Source organism: Dermacentor silvarum, chromosome 3, assembly GCF_013339745.2.
Source record: "Dermacentor silvarum isolate Dsil-2018 chromosome 3, BIME_Dsil_1.4, whole genome shotgun sequence".
NCBI lineage: Eukaryota > Metazoa > Arthropoda > Arachnida > Ixodida > Ixodidae > Dermacentor > Dermacentor silvarum.
The window spans coordinates 219449623-219474335 of NC_051156.1; the positions used below are offsets into that span (position 1 = coordinate 219449623).

Sequence of the window (24713 nt, forward strand, 5' to 3'; positions counted from 1 at the left end):
CTTTTTTTTTTAATTTTGTCGCTTTAACTTTGTTTACATTCTTATGCAATCGTGCGTACCGATCGGTACCGTCGTTGTTGCGATTGGCCATACAGTTGGTTCTTTATGCAATGATTGTATGAAATTATGTGCGACTGGCCTTGTAAGTAGATTAGTAGACGTTCAACCAGCGGCGTCATTTAAGAATCGTATGTTCAATATTACTGTTTCGTTTGAAGCAGCTATGTCGTAGCGAAAGAGCTCGGCTGCGGCACGTAGGAACGAGAGAAGCCGCTTGTCGTCTGCTGCAGCGTCCGCACGTTCAATGTGACCGACCACGAGGCTGACTTTAATTTCGCGAGAATTAACGTTCGATTGGAAGCGACATGGCATGTGCTTTAGTCAGGCGTGGGTGTTACGGGCTTGAATGGCTCAAATCGTCTCCCATTATTTCGGCCACAATGAAATACTCGACGCAAGGTGAGAATACATTATTCATGCCTGAACAATGCGACTTTGCTGATATTACGATATGCAAGAGTGTCAAGCTGCTTTTATTTTCTTTTTATGTCGCTTAAATATAGGACAGAAAAGCTACGACCTGATTGTCATCGGTGGAGGGTCAGGCGGTCTTGCATGTGCAAAGGAAGGTAAGCGTTCTATCATGCCGCTCGCGACGAGAAAGAAAACATGTCAGCGGCGTTAATAGTTTTCTGGTGTCGTGCTTTGTTGCTGCCACTTGTCTTGGTACATTTTCTGTAGTGTAGTACAATGCATTTAACGCGAACATATACGCATAGCAGGTAGCACGCTAAAGAATTTATATCTTGTCTAGACGTAACCCGGGTTACCGGAGACGTAAATACAAGTGGTCGGATTGGTGGCGCCACCTGGCATCACAGTGTTTAATTGGAGAGTACGTATAATTAGTATGTATTGCAGTTCACAGTATGCAACCGATGCACTTAGCTGCTGATGCAAAGTGTTCAGCTACGTAGCTTATTAACATGTAGCCTTTTTGAATTTTTCTTTACAAGAGTACCCATGTAACATGAAAACATTTGTGTAAGTTGTGGTTGGACAAAACGTCACAAGATATTGAAACCAGCGTTTTTGCTGCTGTCCACATCTCGGGTAAATTGGTATTCTGTGAATTTTAGTACCTTATGGACAAGTTTCAGGGAACACTTTCAAAATTTATTTAAGGTTGTCTCTGGCAGATAGCCCAATTATAAATAATGAGCTGGTCTACTCGAAGAAGCGGACATTACTTGCACAAAAATTGAAATGCATAATAGACTAATTAACAGAAATTCACTAATTAAGTTATTAACTAATTACCTGATGGCCCATATTGCAATTTACAAATTGTAGCCGTGGAAATCGCAAGGCGGATTCACTTGGAATTAATTCTCAGGATGACACCAGTTTCCAGATATTAATTCCCGAACTTTGCGGAGAAATGCATTGGTGTTGTAGTTACTGGCTTAAAAGCATCGCTTTATGCATTGAAGCACAAAACTAACTGGAACGCCCAATGCATTTCTCCGCAATGTTCGGGAATTAATATCTCGAAGCTGGTGTCATCCTGAGAATTCGTTCCAAGTGGATCCGCCTTGCGAACTCCACGGCTACAATTTGTAAATTGCAATATGGGCCATCAGGTAATTAGTTAAAAACTTAATTAGTGAATTTTTGTTAATTATTCGATTATGCATGTCAATTTCTTGTGCAAATAGTGTCCGCCTCTTCGAGTAGACCAGCTCATGAACTAGAATTGTGCTATCTGCCACAGGCAACCTTTAAGAATTTTCGAAAGTGTTCGCTGAAACACCCTGTATATTGTCCACTGTGCCTGATCATTGAAAGCATCACACTGACATCCCGACAAATGCTCAGTTTGTGGTTGACTTTGAGCTTATCAAGATTGGCATTTATAAGCTTGCTCTAGATTCTATGTGTGAAGACAAAACTTATTATTGTGATCATATAGTATGCACTTGCTAGGGTGCATCTCTCCAGACCTTCCTATCTTTCCCTCTTCTGCCCTGTGCCTTCTGCCTCGCAGTCCAGCTGCGAAGCCAACTTTCTAAACAGCTGCTTCTAAACAGCTGCTTAAAATTTCAATAAAAATTTCTGTTTGTACTACATAAGAATTATAAGTCCAATAGCAAAATGTACAGGTCCCATAGATACTTCGGCCGGTCCTGTAGCCTCTTCTACAGGGCAATACAGTGTTCTATAAAGGAAATAAAATGCTTTATAAGTTCCAATTAAAGCAATAGAAGTAGTGATGATGATACGAACATGTATTGGTAAATATTGCTTGGCAAGAAGCCGACGGAGCAGAGATGCCAAACATCAAGAATCATGGCTTTGCTTGAATAAAGGAATTGATGTGTAGTAAGCTGTATATTTGTTGCACTGAGAATATTTAGGTACCGTTCGTTGCTTCACTGCGTAATTTCATAGAGGACAGAGCTGGCCGCTGGCACATCTGTAAGGGTAGTACAGATATATATATATATATATAGGTATGATTCGTTGTATGAATGCTGTCCTGCAGGTGAGCTATTTGGAAAGACATCTGCAGCAACCACGGTTAGCAAAGTCCAGGAGGGTTCGCCTAGAAAGCGTCTTTTTTAAAATGAACAATATGCCTTTGTAGAACAAACCACTTTGGTACAGAGTGCTCCTGTCTACACCAATACATTTATAATCTAATAGATAAAAACAGGCTATCAGTGTATTAGGTCTATTGTTTCGTAGGCCAATACTGGCTATCTGTTTTATCAGTGTATCAAGTCTATTTCATAATCCAATAGACCAATACAGACATATCTGTTTTACCAGTATATCATAGATGAAACCAATAAAATTCCACTGTTGAAATTTTTTGTAGGGAGGAAAGCAAAGCTCACATTACATTCTTACATTATAAATGAAGGCATAGGCATACCTGTAAATTTTTATGATTTTATAGTAAAATGCTGGAGATTTAGACCTTATTTAGGGTTGTATTGACACCATTAATTAAAATTTTTTTTGTTTATGTCTTGTTTAGAGCAAAACTGATATCGAAAGAACACAAACACAGTTCCTGACAGATTTTTTTATAGCCTGACTTTTCAAGCCTGTCAATTATTTGGACCTACCCGATACAGCGATGAGTGGGGTTGAAGATTAATACGCAGAAAACAAAGGTAATGTTCAATAGCCTGGCGAGGGAACAAGAATTCAGGATCGCCAGTCAGCCTTTAGAGTCTGTAAATGAGTATGTTTATGTAGGTCAATTACTCACAGGGGACTCTGGTCATGATAAGGAAATTTACAGAAGAATAAAATTGGGGTTGGTGTGCATACGGCAGGCATTGCCAAATCCTGATTGGGAGCTTACCTCTGTCACTGAAAAGAAAAGTGTACAATCATTGCATTCTACTGGTGCTAACATATGGGGCAGAAACTTGGAGCTTAACAAAGAAGCTCGAGAACAAGTTAAGGACCGCACAAAGAGCGATGTAACGAAAAATGTTAGGCTTAACGTTAAGAGACAGGAAGAGAGCGGTGTAGATCAGAAAGCAAACGGGGATAACCGATATTCTGGCTGAAATTAAGAAGAAAAACTGAAGCTGGGGCAGGCCATGTAATGCGTAGGGTAGAGTTACAGAATAGGTGCCAAGAGAAGGGAAGCACAGTTGAGGACGGCAGAAAACTAGGTGGGGTGATGAAGTTAGGAAATTTGCAGGCCCAAGTTGGAATCGGCTAGCGCAAGATGGTAGTAATTGGAGATCGCAGGGAGAGGCCTTCGTCCTGCAGTGGACATAAATATTGACCCTTTTCGCGGAGCAGTTTGTTCCCGAGAAACGAGATGGCGCTTTCGACGGCGCGCCATACGTTGCCTCAGTGAAAGTGCATGAATACGAAACCATTGGCGCTTCTGCCCTGTTTCCGTGCGACCAGCTCTCGCAAATGCGACTGGGTGTTTGCTCACGCACTGTGCTCCATTCATGCTGCAAAATGTGGAGCGGTGGATTGAAGACGTCTGCAGTAGCTGGCTGCAAAAATAGTGACTGGCATATTAAGGAATGGAATGAATATGTGTGTCCAATTTCACGGACCGTTGCTACATACGGACAGCCTCTGTTGCTGGCCCTTCTCAATGTACGACTTTCTCGTGGGTAAAAAAAAAAAAAAAAGCACTTTTCACAAAAATTATACAAAATTTACGTCAGCATTGTATCGCTAACCTCCAAAGACTTCAACCCCGGAACGTCGGCAAGAGTGAGTACTGCTCGTTAAACAATGACAGAGGGAGTAGCGCCGCTTCCTGACATAGTAAGTTTCATGCACATTGTCTACACACATCTACCCCAACTCTCACGCAAGCTTGCGCACACTCCATCACGAATGTATTAAACATATGTGAATGGGCGCACACTTGAATCAATGCACCAAAGCATGGATAACAGCAACTACACCAACATACCCATCGTGGTTGCTTAGTGGCTATGGTGTTGGGCTGTTAAGTACGAGGTCGCAGGATCGAATCCCGGCCACGGCGGCCGCTTTTTGATGGGGGCGAAATGCGAAAACACCAGTGTACTTTCATTTAGGTGCACGTTAAAGAACCCCAGGAGGTCGAAAGTTTTCGGAGTCCCCCACTACGGGCGTGCCTCGTAATGATATGGTGGTTTTGGCATGTAAAACCCCATAATTTTTTTTTACTACACTGACAGCACATGAATGGTCGAAGCTGAATGTTTCGTGATGGTTCACAGGCGTATGCGAGTTACTAGCAATACTATGTATTTGCTACAAGCTATTTCAAATAACCGAACAGAAACGTTCCAAGCCTTGTGTGTAGCAAGAACACATCTGTTGCAACTGAGCATACCCGCTAGTGATTAGGCAGAAAATAATCAGATAGTGACTGGCACCGATGAACTTAACTGAGTCAGAAACGTGACAAGCCGCTGCTTCTAAGTATTTGTCAAATAAGGAACGAAGAGCAAAGCACACTGATCCTGATTCAATTCCTAAGCGGAAAGCTTGGCTAGCTTGGAATACATTTTTAGCCTCGTTTTTAGAACAAGCACCATATACGTTGCTACCATTTGGACAAAGCTTAATGAGCTTCAAAAGTGCTTTTACATGTCCTCTGAAGCTGTGGCTAAAGCTTTGTGTCGACCACCCAATCAGCGTCTACGATATCTCCCAAAACAGAGGTTTCCTGAGCCAAACCGGGCATCATGCACATCCATTGTAAACACGGAGGCGACAGAGTCAGCTGAGGCAAGCAATGGACGCTTGACCATGTGATAAAATATGGCAGCGCCCACGGGATCACCGCGAAAAGGGTCAATAGGCTGATGATGATGATACAGAGATACCCACCTAATCAATGTATCAAGGCAACAAAAATTTTGGCTGTATTACGTGAATATCTCATCAGTAAACTCTTTAGTAAAAGATCCACCAACACATGTTGAGTAACCAAAAGGTTTTAGTATATTTTGTCAAATATTAGTATTCTTTGGCTTTGATTGTCATATTTTTCAAATTCTGAGATTTGCAGATTGGTCAACAGTGCTCCAAATTACTTGTCTTTCACAGGTGTGTGTGGCTTCATTGCTCCAATTCGAACACATTAACACTAGCCTGGCACTCTTTGGCCATACTTGGCCCTTGCGCCACAAAACACTGCATTCATCATCATCATGGCTTCTGCAGGCACCAAACATTATAACAAAAATTGGCACCTCCTATAGTGGGCTGTGGTGATCTGGGGTAAGACATTGCCCCTGTTACCTCCTGTGTGTGCATGCCTGTGATTGTAAAATGTGCCCTCTGACTGGTGTTTGAATGCAGCACAGGCATGCGGCATGAAAGTGGCTGTGCTGGACGCTGTGTCGCCTTCGCCTCGAGGCAGCCGGTGGGGACTTGGGGGCACCTGTGTCAATGTTGGCTGCATACCCAAGAAGCTCTTCCACCAGGCAGCACTGCTGGGTGAAGCCCTGAAGGATGCCCCACTCTACGGCTGGCAGCTGCCTGGCCAAGTTTCAACAGGCCAGGACAGTGGAGCGAAATCCAGGCAGAACCATGACTGGGCCACTCTGAGAAACGCAGTGCAAGCACATGTGCGGTCTCTTAACTGGGGACACCGAGTGCAGCTGAACAAGAAGTGTGTCCCTTTGATCACACCTTGATTAAACACAGATGTGCACACTGTAAAACAAATCATGTGGTAGGAAAATTGGCTGTAGAACGAGCCCATCAGAAACTCCCAGAAAGTTTAAAGCAATCTATCAAGTGATAAACCAGAGCTCTTGGACAGCAGATTTATATATGCATCAGCACTTACAAGAAGGTACCTAATTGTTAAATGATAAATGGTGCTTTCTGTGTGCTGCTGTTATTTATGCAGATATGTTGCCTTGACTTCCTCAGACTATTTTGCGTGATTATATTGTTATGGTGCAACCAAGAGTGGCAGAAGAAGACGATTTGACAGGTAGAGGTAGAATTGGTCTCGCCAACCATCTTGTTGATGTATCGTTGCCTCTCTTATATATATTGTAAATGCACCTGTATATGTGACTTCCTCAATGTAACAATATATTGAATTTAGTATAGTCAAGTTTCTGGCAGTTTCACAGGCAACAGCAAAAGGCAGTGTAGTCGTATCTTAGCCTAGAGAATTTTACGCGCCCCAATATTATGTCAAGTTTTTTCATCCTTGAGCTGGAGCTTCAAAGTGCAATGATGGAGCATAGTGGTTCGTTGTAAGAAAGAACTGCTTCTGCTGTTTGCCATGAGGAAGGCCAGTGGTGCTGTACAGAGGCCACAATCTGTTTCCTATATTAGTAGACAGCCGTATACAAGCTATGCTTGTGATTTAATGGTGACAGATGTAATTGCTATCAGCAGCAGGCACATCACTACAAGGGAATCTGCGTGACCACTTAATTAATTTGGCCCTCCATGATTTTGCCCCTTTGATACCACCACTGTAGTGGCATAAAGCTGTGCACGTCATGTTTCTGCTGTTTTGTTGTAAACAATAGCCTTAACTGGACACAGGAGAAGGACAAACTACATTAGACCAGTCACATGAAATACAACCAACTATACATATATATGTTAATTTATACGTTCAATACAACTTTTCAGAGTTGTTTTGACTACTTTATCAAAGATGACTTTGAGCTTTGCCACCTGCTTACATACTGAGTCTTTTTCAATTTTGCCATATGTAAAAACTACTTCCAAAGTTGCATGTTGGATCTGTGAAAAAGTTACTGTTAAAAAGATCTGTTAAAAGTTACCAAAGTCAACCCTGATGACACAGTTGCTTGGGCAGACACTATCAACGGGACAGGTGGGAACCTACCTGCTATATACTATCGCTCCCTATGTCACTTCTTGGTATAAAAACGACAAACTCCTCTTGTCTGCCTTAATGTGACCAAGGATCCCGTATCGGCTTTGCTCTGTGTTTTTCACCGTGACTTAGTCAGTGACCGGGGTAAAAAAAAGAAAAAAAAAAGAAAACCCTGGGCAAGATGTAACCATGATTTGCCAGTTCATTACACTCACATCTAAAGCAGCCACCTTCAACTGCCACCTTTCCTTCTAGCGAAAGTGCAAAGTGGATGACCTTATCCCAAAAAATCTGCACTTGAAGACATTGGTTGCATCAGTCACAAGATAATTTGGCAAGCCGAGAAGAAATTAATGGCAGCATGAGTACTTGGTCTAATTTCAAAAAGGAAACATACATGCACTGACTGTTATACACAGAACTAGCACTACCTATGTGTGTGTATGTTTACATTCTTGCCTGTCTAGTTCATATTAAGGTTTGCAACAGCACAGACCACCAGCTCACCCAAACTGTCACTCTATTTTTTTTCTTGAGGCTGTAGAAAAGTTTTATTAGCTCTTCATAATAGGCCTTCTCCTTGCAGTAAATAATGCTGATGACTCAAGCTTTTTTCTTTGCTGTCCCTTCAAACACTTTTGATTGTAGCTATGCTTTGTTTTCTTTTACATCAGGAAGGTGGACTACTATAATGCTCATGGAAGGTTTCTTGAGCACCAGAAGATTGTCGCCCAGGCTCCCGATGGCAAAGAGGTTGGTTTTTGTCTTGGAAAGTAGTGTGTTTGGACTAACACGCTATTAAAGCAAAGCTGTTATTGTGGCCAGGACCCGACGAAAGCTTATGTGCCTGAACTGTCAACACTGGAAGTGCAATGTTGAAAATGTTTGCTTCAATCCAAGGAATAGCAAGTTGTAGCGTGCAAAAAATTGGAAGGGATAGAGAGGGTGATGGGTACGGGGAAGGCTACAAGCATGTGCGAGTTAATTATATCTGTTTATTGTGAGATAATTATAAAAGTTGCATTAATTGATTACCAGAGCCATTGCCCAGCATCAAAGGAATTGGAGTCTGGGAGAGGAATTTGTTTTACTAGAAGCTTAAAAAATTAGGTTGTGATTTTGCAAGGTTCCAAAAATCTGATGGCATTTTTTAATTTTTTTTGCTTCAGCACAAGCTCATATAATAAGCAGCTCATTTTAGTGATTGCACAATGAAATTTAAGAAGTCTCGGTGAACATAATTTCTTTTTCTTTTTTTTTTCTTCGTTTTGGTAATTCTCATGGACAGGAAATCCTCGTGGCCAACAAGTTTGTGATTGCTGTGGGGGGCAGGCCAATCATTCCGACAGATATACATGGTCTCTCAGACCATGCCATTACATCAGATGACATATTCTCCCTCGAGAACCCACCAGGAAAAACGTGAGCATTTATCTCTGCTCTCTTTTTAGCTCTATGTGTTTCTCACACTCACTAACTGTGGACATTTAGTTACTACCTTCTCTTTATTTATTGACCTTAGCTGTGTTTTAGGGATTACTGTTTGACCATCTGGTAGTTTTATGAACTTGAGTGTTTGGTGAAAGCTTGTCTGGTCAGGAATAAACTACAGCCGAAGAAAATTAAGGACGCTAACCACAGTCAATATACATTGACAAAGTTGGCTATTTTGGAAGCAGGCTGAAGCAGCATATTTATGATGTAAGAAAGAAAAACGCTGGCTGTTGTCAACATTTTTACTCTGTTTGTGCCACTTGTAGTCAAGCCACTGATCAAAGCTTTCTCTAAAGTAGAGCAGTGGTGGGGGGAAAGGGGGCAGTGATCTGCGTTAGGTACCAAAATCCACTCTTTGTGTTTTGCGTTGACAACCTGGGAATAGTTTTGAGGAATTGTCAGACATCTGAAACAGCTTTGAGCATCAGTGCCTTTGCTCAGGTATACGTCATGAAACATTGCTGTTCTTTGAGACCTACCACACAAGTGTGCGGTAAAGCTGGTTCTTTATTTGAAGGCTTGTTAAATAATGTAACCTGTTAAAACATGGTTACTTAGCTTGAGTAGACAAAGTGTGCAATATGTTATTGCTCATACGCAGCACCACGTGGCGCATTTTTTTACATGACAGCTTGATTCTTGCTTTTTCAGACTGGTGATTGGTGCGAGCTGTATCCTTCTTGTGGTAGCTGTGTGGCACACCAAGCCTACTATATTTGATATCTGATCTCCTCACACTTTGTGTGATGCTTCTTTGAATGTCATGCCTTGATTAGGTTAACAGATGTTGCATTAGAATGTGCTGGCTTCTTGAATGGACTGGGCTATGACACATCTGTGATGGTGAGGTCCATTTGCCTACGTGGGTTTGACCAGGTAAATTTATTGTTTTCTATCTCAGATAGAAAAACGTAACACACCTTTCTAATTCATTTACTGGCAACTTTTTGGCATCCATTATATATAGAAAAAAATGGCAAATGTCGGCAGCGTTAGCTCAAATGTTAGTGTAACTCCGTAATTATTCCTTTTCCAAAACAACGACTCTATTAATCGCTTTTCATTTAGAACACTCAGCGTTCATCTGCTACCCAGCTCATGGCGTAGGGTAGAAAGGCTGAATGTTCTATTTAACAAGTTAAACAACTGTAGGGAGGCCAACATCATTAAAAAAAAAAAGAAAAGTACGCACCACTGCATCATGTATGTACAGTCGAATCCCCCTACAACGAATGCCGCTACAACGAAATTCCCGCCACAACGAAGATTTTCCGATTCCCCGTCAGCTGCCCATAGAAACTAATACAAAAAAGTCTCTCCATAACGAAGGTGTTTTAATCGCTATTTCCACTTCAACGAACTTTTCGAGAACGAAACTGGGACTGAATTGAAATTGGAACTGCCGAGTAGTCAAATTAGAAGGCCTTTCCAAAGCTGTGACGATCGTATGTCCACTCGAACGAGGTTTTCGCGAAGGAAATCAAGTTCTAAGTACCGATTTACGCCACTGCAATCCATAGCCACGCGTTGTCGTCACGCGCCTGCGCGAGACTGCACACGATCACCACAATCACTGCCGTTTTCTGTGGCGTGTGTCCGGTTGAAATGGCTACGCCAACGAAGAAGCGTAAATTTCTCTCTCGGGGGGGGGGGGGGGGGGCAATGAGAAGGCACATATGATCGCCTGCGGCAGAAAGCGGAAGGAAACAATTTCACAGTTTCGCCCGAAAGGCGAAGCATCGATTGTTATATCAGATTAGTAGACAGCTTTACGAATAAAGGATCGTAGTTTTATCAACCGTATGAACTTGTAAACATTCGCTTACTGACTAAATTACCAAGCACGGTGTCACGCTCGCACAGGTAAACATGAACACATCTCGCTCAATGACCACGGAAACTCGGTGTCAACATGCTGGAATGAGAAGGCGCGGCAATAGCAGCGAGCGAATTGAGCTTCGTGCCGTCTCTCGCTTCAACGCGAACTAAACGTCCAAAGCACAGCGCACACGACTCTACCGGCAATAATGTGCACTTTGCCCACATCGCAGATCGCTTTGAGATGAGGCCCACCCGAGCACGCACTTTGTGCACGGCGCAGATTGCTTTCAAGATATGGCGGCCGTGACGCATCCGCTGTTGTCAACATGATGCCAACGTCTCGTCGTCTGGGGAAAATGACAACCCGCCTAGACACACTGACTCCGGCGACTGCTTTGAAAGTAATGGATCCTTTTGACCTTATCTTAAATGTTATCAGAGCCCATGACAATGACATTGTGATGGCTCTTTTAACGGACTGTGAAACTCGCGTAACGCCTTTGCTTGCCGTCTTACAATCCAGGCTGACCGACTTCTGGAAATAAAACTTCTGGTAAGGGCAAGCTTGTCAAATTTGCTGACTTCGTCATTGATATGCCATTATATTGTGATAATTCAAACCGCTTCGTTGCGACGGTGCATGTGCCGCAAAATGAGTAAGCGGTGCAAAATGCATTCTCTCGTTTGACACTTTATTGACCTGCCTTCGGTACAGTCGCAACCTTTGCCCCCATGCCATCGCGAAGATTTCCTGGCACGATGGTTTCGGTTTCGTATGCCTGCTTTGCCGTTTGGCGTACGTATATAGTACATACTAATTTCGCGTCAACGAAGTTCCGCCATAACAAAATGTTTTCGCGTGTCCCATGAATTTCGTTGTAGCGGTATTCGACTGTAATAAAGAGAGGCTCAACATCCTCATGAAAATACACGATGACTGTGAGAGCTTTAAATTTGAATATTGTTGCTGTCATATACTGCTATGCACTTCATGGCATGATTTGAAACAGGCTTGTATATATCAATTCTCTTAAGATGTTTAATTTTTTGTCCTTTTGATGAAGAACAGTGTGAAAAGTTTAATGACATAATTTCATATGGCTTAGAAAAACTTTCTGTGGGCCTAGTTGGTGCATACTTGATAAACTGTTTAAAACGCAAACAAGAGACAAGGCACAAAAGGAGGGTCAGACACAGGACAGGCGCTGTCCTTTGTCTGACCTCCTTTTGTGCCTTGTTGCTTGTTTGCGCTTTAAAAAGTTTATCAAGACATAATTTCATTTTACTTCTGGTGTTTAAGTTTCAGCCTAATTATGTACATTCAAAGCTAAGTGAACTTAACAAATGCTCCATGTATAGCTGTTAAATTGACCCTGAGATAGTGCCTTGAAAGACAAAGTGAGCATAGCAAGTTTAACACGTTAGTTGCAACTCGGCAAACCATTATCATTCTAAGGGCAGCACACTTGTTGAGACATAGATGAATACTAGATCACACGAACGTGAACATTTGTGTTTGTGTGAGTGCTAATGTTTCTGTGATTTAGTGTTTGTCCATGCCTCAACAAGTTCTGTTTGTGTGACTACTAACGCTTGTACGATTTAGCGTTTGTCCATGTCTCAACAAGTGCGCAGCCTTTAGAATGGTAATGGCCAATTAACTAGCCCACAAATACTTCCCGAGTCAGAAAACCTAAAAAAATATGGGGTTTTATGTTCCACAACCATGACCTGATTATGACTATTAGGATCCTCGCCTCTCTATTCATTTGGTCACACCCTGTTATTCTGTTATTCTTGGTTGTCAGCTCTGTACATGAATTCTTTCCCATTTAGCAAATGGCCAAGCTAGTGACTGACCACATGACGTTAGAAGGAACAAAGTTCCTCTGGAAGTGCCTGCCCAAGGAGGTGACCAAACTGCCAGATGGCAAGCTGAAGGTTAAGTGGTGCAGTTCTGATGAGCAAAATCCAGGAGGACATCTTTGACACCATCTTGGTAGCTGTTGGTGAGTTGCAACTCAGGTCTACATGCACATATTTGCACTATCAATTGTAGGATCGTTCACCGGTATTTACAAGCAAAACCAAGGACTTGTCCGCTTAACAAGTTGTAGCTCTTCCGTCTTTTCATCTGAACACATGCAGTCATTTAAATGCTTTTGTAGTTGTAAGTTTGCCCGACACATGCACATGTTTTTGGCCAAACAAGGTTATGGCACATTGTCTCATTGGCTTTTGCATTGCACATTTGGCATGAAGAGACGTGGGAAACAGTGTGTCACTTCATCAGTTCATGTTCAACTGCAGATGTGTGTGAAAAGGAAGGTAGCTGTTTGTGTGGCATAGGGATGAACTGCAGATTACATGCTTATTGAATTAGACCGAGAAAAGCTGTGCTGCGTGTGTTTACATGCGTGTGCATGTATGTGTTTGCTTATCACTAGTGGGGTCCATAGTAGTATAACATGTATGGCGTGAAGGAGTTCTAGATTTCCTTTTACAGCTCCCATCTGTTGAAAGAGTGTGCACACACTGAAACATGTATAGAAGCAGACTAGTATTTAGCACTAGTTGTTACGATTTTATTGTGTGATGGCTGCTTGAAAGGGCAAGCTCCTCTTCCTTACATTTTCAGCATGAATGTGTACGGTATAGATGCTCCATGGTGATATTCTAGGTAGACTGTGTTTGTGTGTTGAAGCTTCAGTGCACAGCAGGTATGTTTTAGCAAAAAAATATATGTATGCTGTGTGCAGAGTAAGATTGAGCTCTTGTCCTCTTGATTTTGAGTCACTAATAGAGTCATAAGAACACAAGCAACAGCATGTATTGATGTCATCCACACCACATAACATTAAAACACACACATATGCTTAGTGGCTGGCGTAATTCTAGCATCCACTGGCCATATATTTTCTCAGTGTGTTGCAGGTTCTGACACCACATATAGAAGGAAAACAAACTGTTCTCAGGTGGTGCATTGGGCACACAGTGAAAATGAAGGAGACTGCCCTTCTACATGTCACATAGGTACACTTTAGTTGTTTAAATTGAAGGCGCAAATAATGTCTGCATTTTAGCAAGCTTTTATATGTTGAACATATCTGTAATTTGGTTGTTGGCTGTGTATGGCTACATTTGTGCATAAGGATTAGGGTAACTTCCTCTCAAAAAAAGTGCAAGGGAGCAAAAAAGTTTGTTTTTCTTTCTTATAAGAAATATTTGCAAGAGAAGTTTGCCAGCAAAAGCCTATGCTGCTGCTGCTGCTTCATCTGATAGAAGCTTCCTGACAGCTCACATTTCATTAGATGTCAACTGTAAAAACATTTCACTTTGGCAATATTTGTTATATTAAGCAGTCTGTACTATCGAAACAATCTTGGCAAAGCTACAGTGTTGGTAATTGTTTAATGTCATTATTAACAGGCTTTAAGTAGCACTTAAGCAGGTGATGCGCGCACCTGGTATAGTCAGCAGCTATGATATGCTGATTTGAGATCATGACTTCTAAGATTTTCAGTGCGTGCCCAGGCACCGTCTAATCTCGGAGGTCATGCTGAGTCATGTGCTGGTTCTCAACATTCTAAGTTCTGCATCATGCTCTTGCTTTGAATGTGCAGGGCGACAAGCAGAAACATCACGTCTTAACCTGGATGCCGTCAAAGTTAATGTGAATCCCAAGAATAAGAAGATTGTTGTTGACAAGAATGAGCAGTCATCTGTCAGCAACGTCTATGCCATTGGTGATGTGATAGACGTGAGTGTGCATGCTCTTTGGGTAGTATTAATTTGCCACCTTGTGAAACCACAAAATTTAGCAGCACTGCCTTTTTCTTGCTTCAAGATTTTTCAGCGTGTTTTGATTGTGACGCTTAACACTACGTTACTGTTCATAGCGGCGTGTGCACGTGCATTTGTGTGTGCGTGTGTGTGTGTTGGCAGTGGTAGCGGTATTCTAGATGTCCATACTTTCATCTTTCTGTTTCAGGACAAAGTTCCCTGTCCCTCATTTTTTTTCTCTATCTTGCTCCAAACCAAGCAATAGAAAAATTGGTTGCTACATATTTGCAGACAACTGTCAGTGCAATGAAGGGAAAACTACAGAGGCGAAGCGCGCACAAGCGAGAGCGCTTCTGAAAAAACTCCCACATTTTCATCCATGTTAGTTTAGGCTGGGGAAGAGAAAACATAAACACCTTATTTACAACACCTAATAAGACAAAACGCATGACTGAGTATCGAGTTGACTTATTTTGTGGCCTTTCCCTACCGTGTCCGGACAAATGCGAAACCCTTGCACGTGAAAGCTGCGTTGATCCAGCGTCTCTTCAAAGAAATGAAAAGTGTGCAGAAGCTCTGGGCATCTAGCTTTCCTTTCATTGCCACAGAAAGTTGTCCGCAAGTGAAGTATGTTTTTTTCTTCTTCTTTTTTCCTACTTTTTTTCTTTTTTACAAATCTCAAGTATTTGTATCCCATGAGTTGTGAAACCTAAAATTATTATTCTCTGCTATATTCCTTGGAAGATATGAAGCTGAACTAAATAATGGAATAACCTATAGCTCGCCAATGTTCAAATGGGAGGGACGCTTAGAATCAAAACCTTTTATCACTGGCATAAAAAAGACAAAGATGTTTTATCTTTTATACCTCTTGCCAGTATTCCTTCCCATGATTTCTATTGTCATCATATTCAATCAATGACATGTTTTATAATATTGAGGGTTGTTACGATTCACTTAGAGCAGCCATGCCCCGACCACATGCAAACGCGTGGGAATCGGCGTGCCTAACAATCTTGCTTGTCAACATGAATAGACGTGTCCGTCGTGAGGGTCAGAGACAAAACATCCCCCACTGAGGACGTTCACCCCGTTACTGTCACCCACCATCTCTACTTCGTCTGGTTTGCCCTGTCCTGCAGTGGGGGAGAGGAGAGGGGGAGACTGCCCGGATGGTGGAGGTTATAAGAAGCCACTCAGCAGCCACGTGGGAGAACACTTTTTCTTTGCCCTAGCGTGCAGGTGCATGCATGCTGAACGTTTCTTGTATGTTTTCTTTGGAGCACACCGTTCACCCGTAACCACGTATTAAACTTCTGTTACTTATTTTTACGTCACCTCGTCTTCCCTGCCGGACCCTCTCCGATTGTCAACCTGGTTCGAGCTCCAAGCAGACGCTGCTGAAGGTTCACCAAACCCCGGCCCGTAACAGGGTGTAGGGGGCACAGCATATTGAAGTTAAATTTCATTTTTTTTTAAATTTGCTAGGGTCTGCAAATAATTGGCTGCATGAGCACCTTGCACTCTACATTGGTATCCTATTCAGTGACACTGTATTTTCTTGCATCCGATGAAATTTAGAGTCTGAAAATTACTTAGATATTTCAGGTTGGGTCAAACACACAAATTATCAAGCTTGCTGTAAAGTGTAATTTACAGTGAGTCCTCTGGAAAGGCATGGCACACATCACTTCTACAAGATGCAATGCCTGAAATGTCCAAGTTCTGAACATAAATTGACTTATTAAAGCAATGCCAATTGAGTTATTTAAATTGACAAAAACACATAACATGTATCCAAGCTACATCTAAAACAAAGCAGTTTTCAATTCTCAAATTTCGGTTAGAAAGTCATCATAAGGATGTGTTACATGGTTTATGTCCAGGGAAAACCTGAGCTTACACCTGTCGCCATTCATGCTGGTAAGCTTCTGGCACGACGCCTTGCTGGAGTATCATCCGAGTACATGGACTACAACAGCGTAAGTCCCCTAACACACACATAGTTTTTTTATTATGTTTTGGTTTATTTTTTGGCTGTGTAGTGTTATGTCAGTGGTTGATGTATGGCTAATGTAACCTGCAGCCGATAAACAATGCTCTAGGGGGAAAAAATTGTGTTAGAAATATCTGGAATTGTTTTGTGTTGGAAGCATCTATTAACAAAAAGTTACTTCGTAGTCATACGGCAGGCACTCACAAAGTAAACAAGGTCTGCAAGTTGTAGTCAGCATACATGCTCGCGAGATATGTTCCCGGACATGAGCCTGATGTTCACTAGGCTCCTTTTAGGCAGTAGTTTTTGCTCGTCTGACACGCTTTTAATATTAAAAATGTTATGGCCTCAGTTAACATTAAGTGCGATATATTACATTTAGTAACAGAGGCTACACTCACTGCATTTACGCTACAGATGTGCCAGCATACAAAATAGTGTTGCAGTTATGAGAGATAGCTTTACATATTTTTCTTGTTTCATCATGCAGACACTGACTTTCATTGGCGTAGGCAGAGGTGGGGTTCGAGGGTTTGAACACCCGGGGGCCCCCCTTCAGAAATATTCTGACGAAACCTTCCCTCCTCCTTCTGACAGATAAGAAAAATTCAGGAGGCAGGCTGTTAGAGTGAAGGCGTGGATGAAAAGCAAGAGTTGAATGTGAAAGCATGGCAGGGGCCAGTGTTGGTCCCAATTGGGGGTGGGCATGGAGTGGTGAAAAGAAGAGAGGGGCTATTCAATATATTTAACCCTTTAACCGATTCAGAGGAACACAGCTCGTCTTTGGTGAACTGTCCCAAAACTGTTTTGGACGAGTCTCGTCCGCTCGAGATAATATCTCCTTTTGAGCGTTTTAAACGAGACACGCTCATTTGCAGGCTAGTTGATGTGTCGCTTCGCAGATGGCAGCACTGGGCCGGTAATTTCTGTTTTTTGAACCGCTGTTTCACATTTCTTTCGGGGGAAACTCGCATTTAAAAAATGATGTCCGGTGGAGGCGACGCATTTGTTTCTGGTCCGTCGTCGCGGAAAAGAAGCATTTCACCGTTGTCCAGCTCTTTAGACGATAGTGATTCAGAAACCGAATTTTAATTCGTTTCTCGAAGCAAAACAATAGCGATGACTTTGAAACTAGCAGTTCATCAGATGAAGAAGACTGCTCAGAAGACACTATTGCAGGTGCACGTCGTTGGCGGAGCATCGACATCCCCATGAAGGCTCCTTCCTCAGTTCCTGTTTTCGGGTGTCTTTAGTAAGGCATTCAATATAACGTTGCCTGATGACTTGATAAAACTTTTCAAGCAGCGTCTTGCTCTGTTCATTATTGTTTATTACCATCAGGTAGCTGGCCTCCTTTATCTTGAGAATAATAAACTTTGATATGCTAATTTGACTTAGTGTGTGCTTGAATTTTTTTTTTCAACACTGAAAGCTTGCTTTTTAGAAGGAAAATATTCAATATGAAATTTTTTTTTAAATAAGCAGTTTGGGCACAGAAATTGTCAAGATAATAAAGCAGTTAAGGGGTTAAAGTATTTAACTTAACACCTATTAGAGCAATTTAGTCGGGCAATTTCAACTCCTGTGCAAGAAGCATTATGAAGGCAAGCAGGCTAGTGGGTAGGGTAAACCGTTGTGGCCATTGGCAATTGTGAATGCACTGCTATTCAAGAAATTTGGTGGGTCCCGATCTTTGCACATGGGCGAGTGTGCAGGTGTTCATGAAGTGGGCACACAACTTGCCCTCACCTCCACCCACGTACCTGGTGCGTATGCTGATATGTGGCATGTACTACCGACCAAAAAAGTTTACGGACCATGGGATCTCAGAAAACACTAAATATTCTAGCAGCCTTTAAAAGTAGCCAGTAAAACCGTACATCACAATGTTGTTCGCATATACCAGTAGAGGCTGGAAATGGGAATACCAGGCTGCGTTTTGAGGCTGCGGAGATATTCAGTTTTTTTTCAGATCCCTTGGTCCGTAAACTCTTTTGGTCGATAGTACATATATGTATCAGGGAACTAAAAGATGGTATTTTCCTTTTGGGGTCCTTTGAGCTAAACTGTTCAGAAAGTTTGTGCTGCACTATGCCTGACCATTAGCCTTGGGCAAGAGCCTCTTGAACGCTCTGTGGCTTGTTATGCTATTTGCATCGTATAGCCAAACGATTGTGCACGCAACCTGCGCATCCCATGGATGTATTACAAGAAAACAATATACATCAACCAGCATGAGAAAATATGTACGCATGGGTGAGATAAATTTTAATAATAACTGGAGAGGTTAACTAAGCAAAAGGCTTGGCATGCTACAACAGGCCACTACTACAGCAGCTGCAGCTGGTGGAGAACCCCTCGCAAAATAAATCTCTGGCAAAGCCACTGCTGCCTTTGCATGAGAAAGTATGTATAGTTGTATTGTTAGGCAGCATATGCATTGTTATAAAAAAAAAAAAGTGACAACACTTGCATTTTATGGTTGTTCTTTTTTGAGATTCATTTATGTATCTGGGGGGTTCTTAGTAGTAGTAGTAGTTGTGTTAAGGGTCAAAAGGAGGGAGGAAATGAAGGACTGCGGGCGTCTTAACTGTCACAGTTCCCATTGGACACCTGAACTGTCTTGTAACCATGCGAAAATAAAAATAAAATAACAGGCTATAAGAAAAGATAGGGGAGAGTAAAGTTACATTTGTCTGTGAGAACCCCAAAGGTCTGTCACTGATTTCTTACCTTGTATCAAGTGGCTTGGCAAGTGTCTGTGTTACTTTTATTGCTGTATTGAAAAGATAAAGTTGTTGTGTGTCTTTAACTTAGGTTCCTACAACAGTCTTCACACCACTTGAATATGGTTGTGTTGGCATATCTGAAGAGCATGCCATTGAGACGGTTGGCAAAGAAAACATAGATGTGCTGCATGCCTTCTACAAGCCACTGGAGTACACTGTGCCTCAGAGGGATGCCAGCCATTGCTACATCAAGGTATGTTAACTTCCGCAAGCTTTCACATCGAAGTTGTAAATGCTGCTAGAATCACATCTTACACCCAGACTAGAGCGTGTGCACTGGAAAACATACTAAAGAAAATGTGTCCAGAGTAACTGCAAGAGAACTAAAAATCTGATGGAGATGAAACTTCGTGAGCGTAAGGGGGACATCACATATAGTATGCACAGGGAGTTATTAAGGTAGGGGTTACTTATGAAAGTCACAAGATATTATCAGTCTTGCTAATTACATGTAATCAATACACGCTGGGACATTTGAAACGATTGCTGTAAGCGAAGTAAAATTTCAACCGAAATATGAAGGAGTAGAAAAAGTACTTTGCAGAAGATATTGGAGAAAGTTAAAGATAAGACACTGTTCAGGGAGCCATAAGAAATTCTGAGTATCACTAATTGGAGTGCATTGCGCCAATTTCGAAGAGGATAATATGGTAGCTGAATGATAATTAGAAATCTCATTGAAATTTTACGTGAGAATACAGTCCACATTGCATAGTGTCTATGGAGAAAAGTATGTGGGTCAATTACGTTAGTCACAAAAAGTCAACAAAGTACTGTCGGGCTCACTAAAATCCCTTACCAAAGGGCAAAATTTTAAAAAGCTATTGCTGTAGTCAGGGGAATAAAAATATAGAGCTGAAACATTGCTCTTGAATAGTTAAATTCCTCTGCAAGATAATGGTGGCATCAAAAATTACTTTACAAAATGAGAAATATTTAAGGAAGTTTGATAATCAGAGCTGGGTGCACACAGTGGTGGTGGCAGTGGCGCAGGAGGTATCCCGTTAACAGCGCATGTTGTGTGTATGAAATAGTCTCCAAAGGCATGGTGGCATGATCCTCTTAAGCAGCACAATGTGACAGCTTTGCTATAGTCTTTGGTCAGTTATTCTGTAAAGTGGCATAGGTCTGTCAAAAACTTTTTTTCTGTGCATGACAGATGAGTGAGTTTTGGGTTCTTGACAGTTGGAGGAAGTGTCCCCCATTTGTTCTTTCTCTCTTGTAGGCCATTGTGAAACTGTCAGAACCACAGACTGTGCTGGGACTACACATGACAGGGCCCCATGCTGGGGAGGTCATCCAAGGCTTCGCTGCTGCATTTAAGTATGGAGCTGCAAAACTACAGCATTTTATTGCTTTTAGCTCTGGCAGAACAATGAAAAACATATCTTGCCTTTGGTTTACGCTCCTGCTATGGTTTTGAAATATATCTCTCCTTTCTCTCTCTTTTACACGCTGTGGTGGCTTAGTGGCTATGGCATTTCTCTGCTTAGCTCGAGGTCGCAGGTTCGATGCCCGACTGCGGCGGCCACATTTCGACGGGGATTAAATGCAAAAATGCTCGTGTACTTAGGTTTACATGCACATTAAAGAATCCTGATTGGTCAAAATTAATTTGGAGCATTCGACTATGGCGTCTCTCATTGCCCCAGTGCCGCTTTGGGACGTTAAACTTGTAGAATCAATCAAGAAATCTTTATGTCCTGGTAGATATATGTTATGGCTAGATATAAACATGGATGAACTAACATGGATAACTAACCTAAACATGGATGAACCAACCTAAACTAACATGAATGAAAATGTGGGAGTTTTTTCAGGAGACAGAAGGTTGGGGAGCAAATGAGGGATGCAAAGGTAAAAATAAAGTGAAAGGGCCAGAAGGTAGAATCCAAGTGAAAACATTTTCTCAGCAGGACATCCGAATCATGTCCCAATGTCCATGTATGTGAGACATGTATGGGAGACAAATAGAACATCCGCTAGTTTCAGATGTCCTACCACAGACATCCCAAGGATATTAGGATATTGTGCGCATTACATTGTGCCTTTTACAGCGAAGCTGTATGTGGCTAGCCGATTCGTCCGTCTGTCGCCTGCACGCCGAAAACTATCATCATCAGCAAGGGCTCGAGTGTCATCTTCTTCCACAGCTGGCTGCGTTGCCGCTCATCATTCCAGCGCTGATCTCTTCTGTCGTCGTAATGGGGAGGCTGCGTTTATGGTGGTATGAGCCATTACTTAAAGGGGTATGAGCCATTCATTGTCTTACGTGATGGACAGATTTAATTTTGAAGCAATTTAATTTTGAAGAATCGCAAGCGGCAATGCGACAACGGCGGACTGCGGGCATACCGTCAGTGATGTCGTTCTCTCCGTTGCAACCGAACGTGTGTGTAACCTCACTTAGAAACACAAAGACGTAACCAATAACTGAGAAAGACTTTAATGAACCATCGGGATTAACCCAGTGATAAACACTGGGGCCGCATGTTTCAGCTTCGCTGATTAACCATCTGTACGGAGTGCTTGGGCAGTGATTTTTTCAGCTTACACTTGAATAGTAGTCCTCCAAGAGGCTTTGTCATTGCGTTCTCTTGTAACAGGATGATGTTTTTTTTTTGTAAATTCAAATTATAATCTGAAGGTATCATGTCTGTCTGTGGCTCATGTTTACATCATACTTTGTAAATTTTCTGAGGCAGTTTACTTTGACAACTTGTTAGCTTAATACGCCACTTGTGCTTGGAGAAAGGCTAAGAAGAATGAAGAGTATAGTGCACTTCTGCATGTTCTGCACTTCTGCATGTTCTGCACACATGCAGCATGTGCACGTAATGTATCTGTTCTTGATGCATTGGCACTCTGCCTGTGGTATATGTCGCACAGCGTGTGCTACGAACATATTCTATATAGCAAACACTGTGCAAAAGGCCCTGATATTTTTGTAAAATGTATGTAACATGTCCCCATGATGTCCCTCGTGGACATCATTGGACACGGAAAGTGCAGGACACGGTAAGTGTGACCGAACCATTGTGTGAGAGACATCCGTAGGACATATTCAGCACATCCCGAGCATATCCATCTTCTGGCAGTGGATGTCCATAGGATATTCACTTGATGTCAGTGCAGTCGCTGGGATGTAGTCATGCAGTGTGCATGTAGTGTGCAAAAGACTTTCAAGCTTAGGAATTTGCCGTCACTTTTTCCTCCAGCGCTGTTCTTGCATGTCATTTCGCCAGTTAGTCCACATTCACTTGTCCTTTATGTGAAATTGTGATGTTAACACGGACAGATATGGTAAATACATAATGAAACTAAGCATCTAGCAGTGGGAAGGAAAAGTGCCAGGTGACACCTTTTTGAACACAATTGCCACTCAGCACGCATCGGCAGGTCATGTTTGAACTGTAACGTCTGCATTTACAATTACATAACAAAAGTTTATATTGCAATTTTACATTGAAATTGAATGTGTTATGAAAAGCATGCAAAAATATATGTTTTTGACATTGAAACTGACGAATGCAATACTATTACTGCTTGCTGGAAGTGGCGCATGACCCAGGACCTGTGTGGCTCCTTGGCATCACCTCTAAGACTAGGGAATGCTTGCGGCTGCCTTTGGTGCTAAAAAATCGCAAAGGTGACTTGCCTCTAACCATTGTCTGCATAGATGCAATTTAAAGGCTGCTAATAAGAAAATGATACAAATGTCAGCCCTGCAGCTATCCCATAATTACTTTAATATCATATACACATTACGTTTATAACGAATTTAGCCAAAGCGAAATGTCATTGTTACTGGACTTTAGAGGAATGCAGACATATTGAGGCTGGAAAATAACAATTTACTTTGCCTAAATTGAGATAACAAATTTGTAAGCTGTCTAAGAGCTAGGCATTCTTATTGAATGACTGAAAGTTGTTCTGCAGAAGTTGCCTGCCTCTTGCATTCGCCAGGAACTGGTGCCTGTGTGCAACAACCACTGCTTTTCTGCAGCAGAATCGTCCAGAATAGCCTCCACTTGAATCTGTCTTTCTTCCCATGAGGTTCAAACAAGTGCTCTTATCCCTTATATTTAATCAGAAATGAGTATTGGACAATTTAAAATAGTAATTTCTCTAATTGAGTACAAATCGAATAGCCAAGACTATTTTAAGTACTAGCTTAAGTACTTGAAATTTCGAATATTTACACAATCCTTGATTTTAGACCACCTGCGGTGATTTAATGTTCTTGTTGCAGTATAGAAAATGTTAGGCATTGTTTCAGGTGTGGTATGACAAGACAGACCCTGGAGCAGACCATAGGCATCCATCCAACTGTGGCTGAGGAAGTCGTCAAGTTATGGATAACAAAGCAGTCTGGGGAGGACCCGCAGGTCACGGGCTGCTGAGGTTAAGCGGAACGGCTGTGCTTGTAGAGCAGCTTGATCAGTATTGAGATGGCTGATTGCCTGCTCAAACAAAGAGCACAGACGTTCCATGCACACATAGGAGCTACTTAAGTTGCAGTTGTCTCTGCTGTGATGATGCTGAACCCTTAAAAGCCAGACGTTGGTTTGGGCTTAGCTGATGAAGCAGTGACCGCACTGCACTCTTACAGATTACTTACAGTTATTATATTGTGAAGATGAAAACATATTGTGAAGATATATATATACATATTGCTTAGCTGGGGTGTGGTTTTATCCTCTTAACTGTAATATTGTTTATTATGATTGCAATAAATTTGTAATTATGATTGATATGTTTTTGTGGAATGAATGTTCTGTTGGCTGCAGACATTTCTGCAGAGCTTTACTGCTACTGCTGAGCCTGCTGAGCAGTAACACCATGGCACTTTGAAATCTGCTATGCAAAGCAAGAAAAAAAAAAAAAAAAGTGTACTGGTGCTGTACCATAGGGAGGATAGGAAACTTTTCCTATATATTTCCCCTATTATTATGAGACAATAAACAACTAGCACACATGCTTCACTAAATGACAAGTGCACAGAAATACTTGTGAGACGCAGTATAGAATCAAATAAACATATTGGCGGCACAATTAATCTTGCAGTACTTTGATTTGCTCTGCATTCTAGTTGTGTGGTCCATTTATTTCCTTTCTCTCTCATATTTTCTTGAATACTGTTCTTCAGTGGCTATTGAGTGCACCGGGTGGCACACTCAGTGATGGTTCAAGCTCTTTGGCATTTTTTAATGTGCCCAACTGGTGCGAAAATATGCGAAAGCATTACACATGCAATTGGTACCTGTATATTCGGTTAAAAAAAAAAAAGTTGAAGTACTGCATGAATTCCCAGTGTTATGCCAGTGAGGCTGTCACTTTGAGTCTCGGTGTTGAACATAACTAGGTGGTACATGACGCCAAATTATTAGCAAAGCGAAATAGCTACAAGCACGTAAGTGCCTGTATCATAGTGCTCCTCCCCCCTCTTGGGTATCAGAATCGTTCTCTA

The 24713-nt window shown here is 41.9% G+C and overlaps 1 protein-coding gene across 1 annotated transcript; it reads left to right on the forward strand.

Annotated features, from left to right (window-relative positions):
- The first annotated feature begins 56 nt into the window (after positions 1–56).
- LOC119446695 (thioredoxin reductase 2, mitochondrial-like) lies at positions 57–24040 on the forward strand. Its single transcript, XM_037711199.2, is given in 14 exon segments — positions 57–459; positions 564–629; positions 5848–6160; positions 8035–8113; positions 8649–8782; positions 9506–9525; positions 9639–9730; positions 12512–12645; positions 12647–12684; positions 14299–14435; positions 16345–16440; positions 19272–19436; positions 20469–20566; positions 23523–24040. Coding segments are annotated over 14 exon segments (1590 nt in total). The 5' UTR covers positions 57–365; the 3' UTR covers positions 23647–24040.
- The last annotated feature ends 673 nt before the right edge of the window (positions 24041–24713 follow it).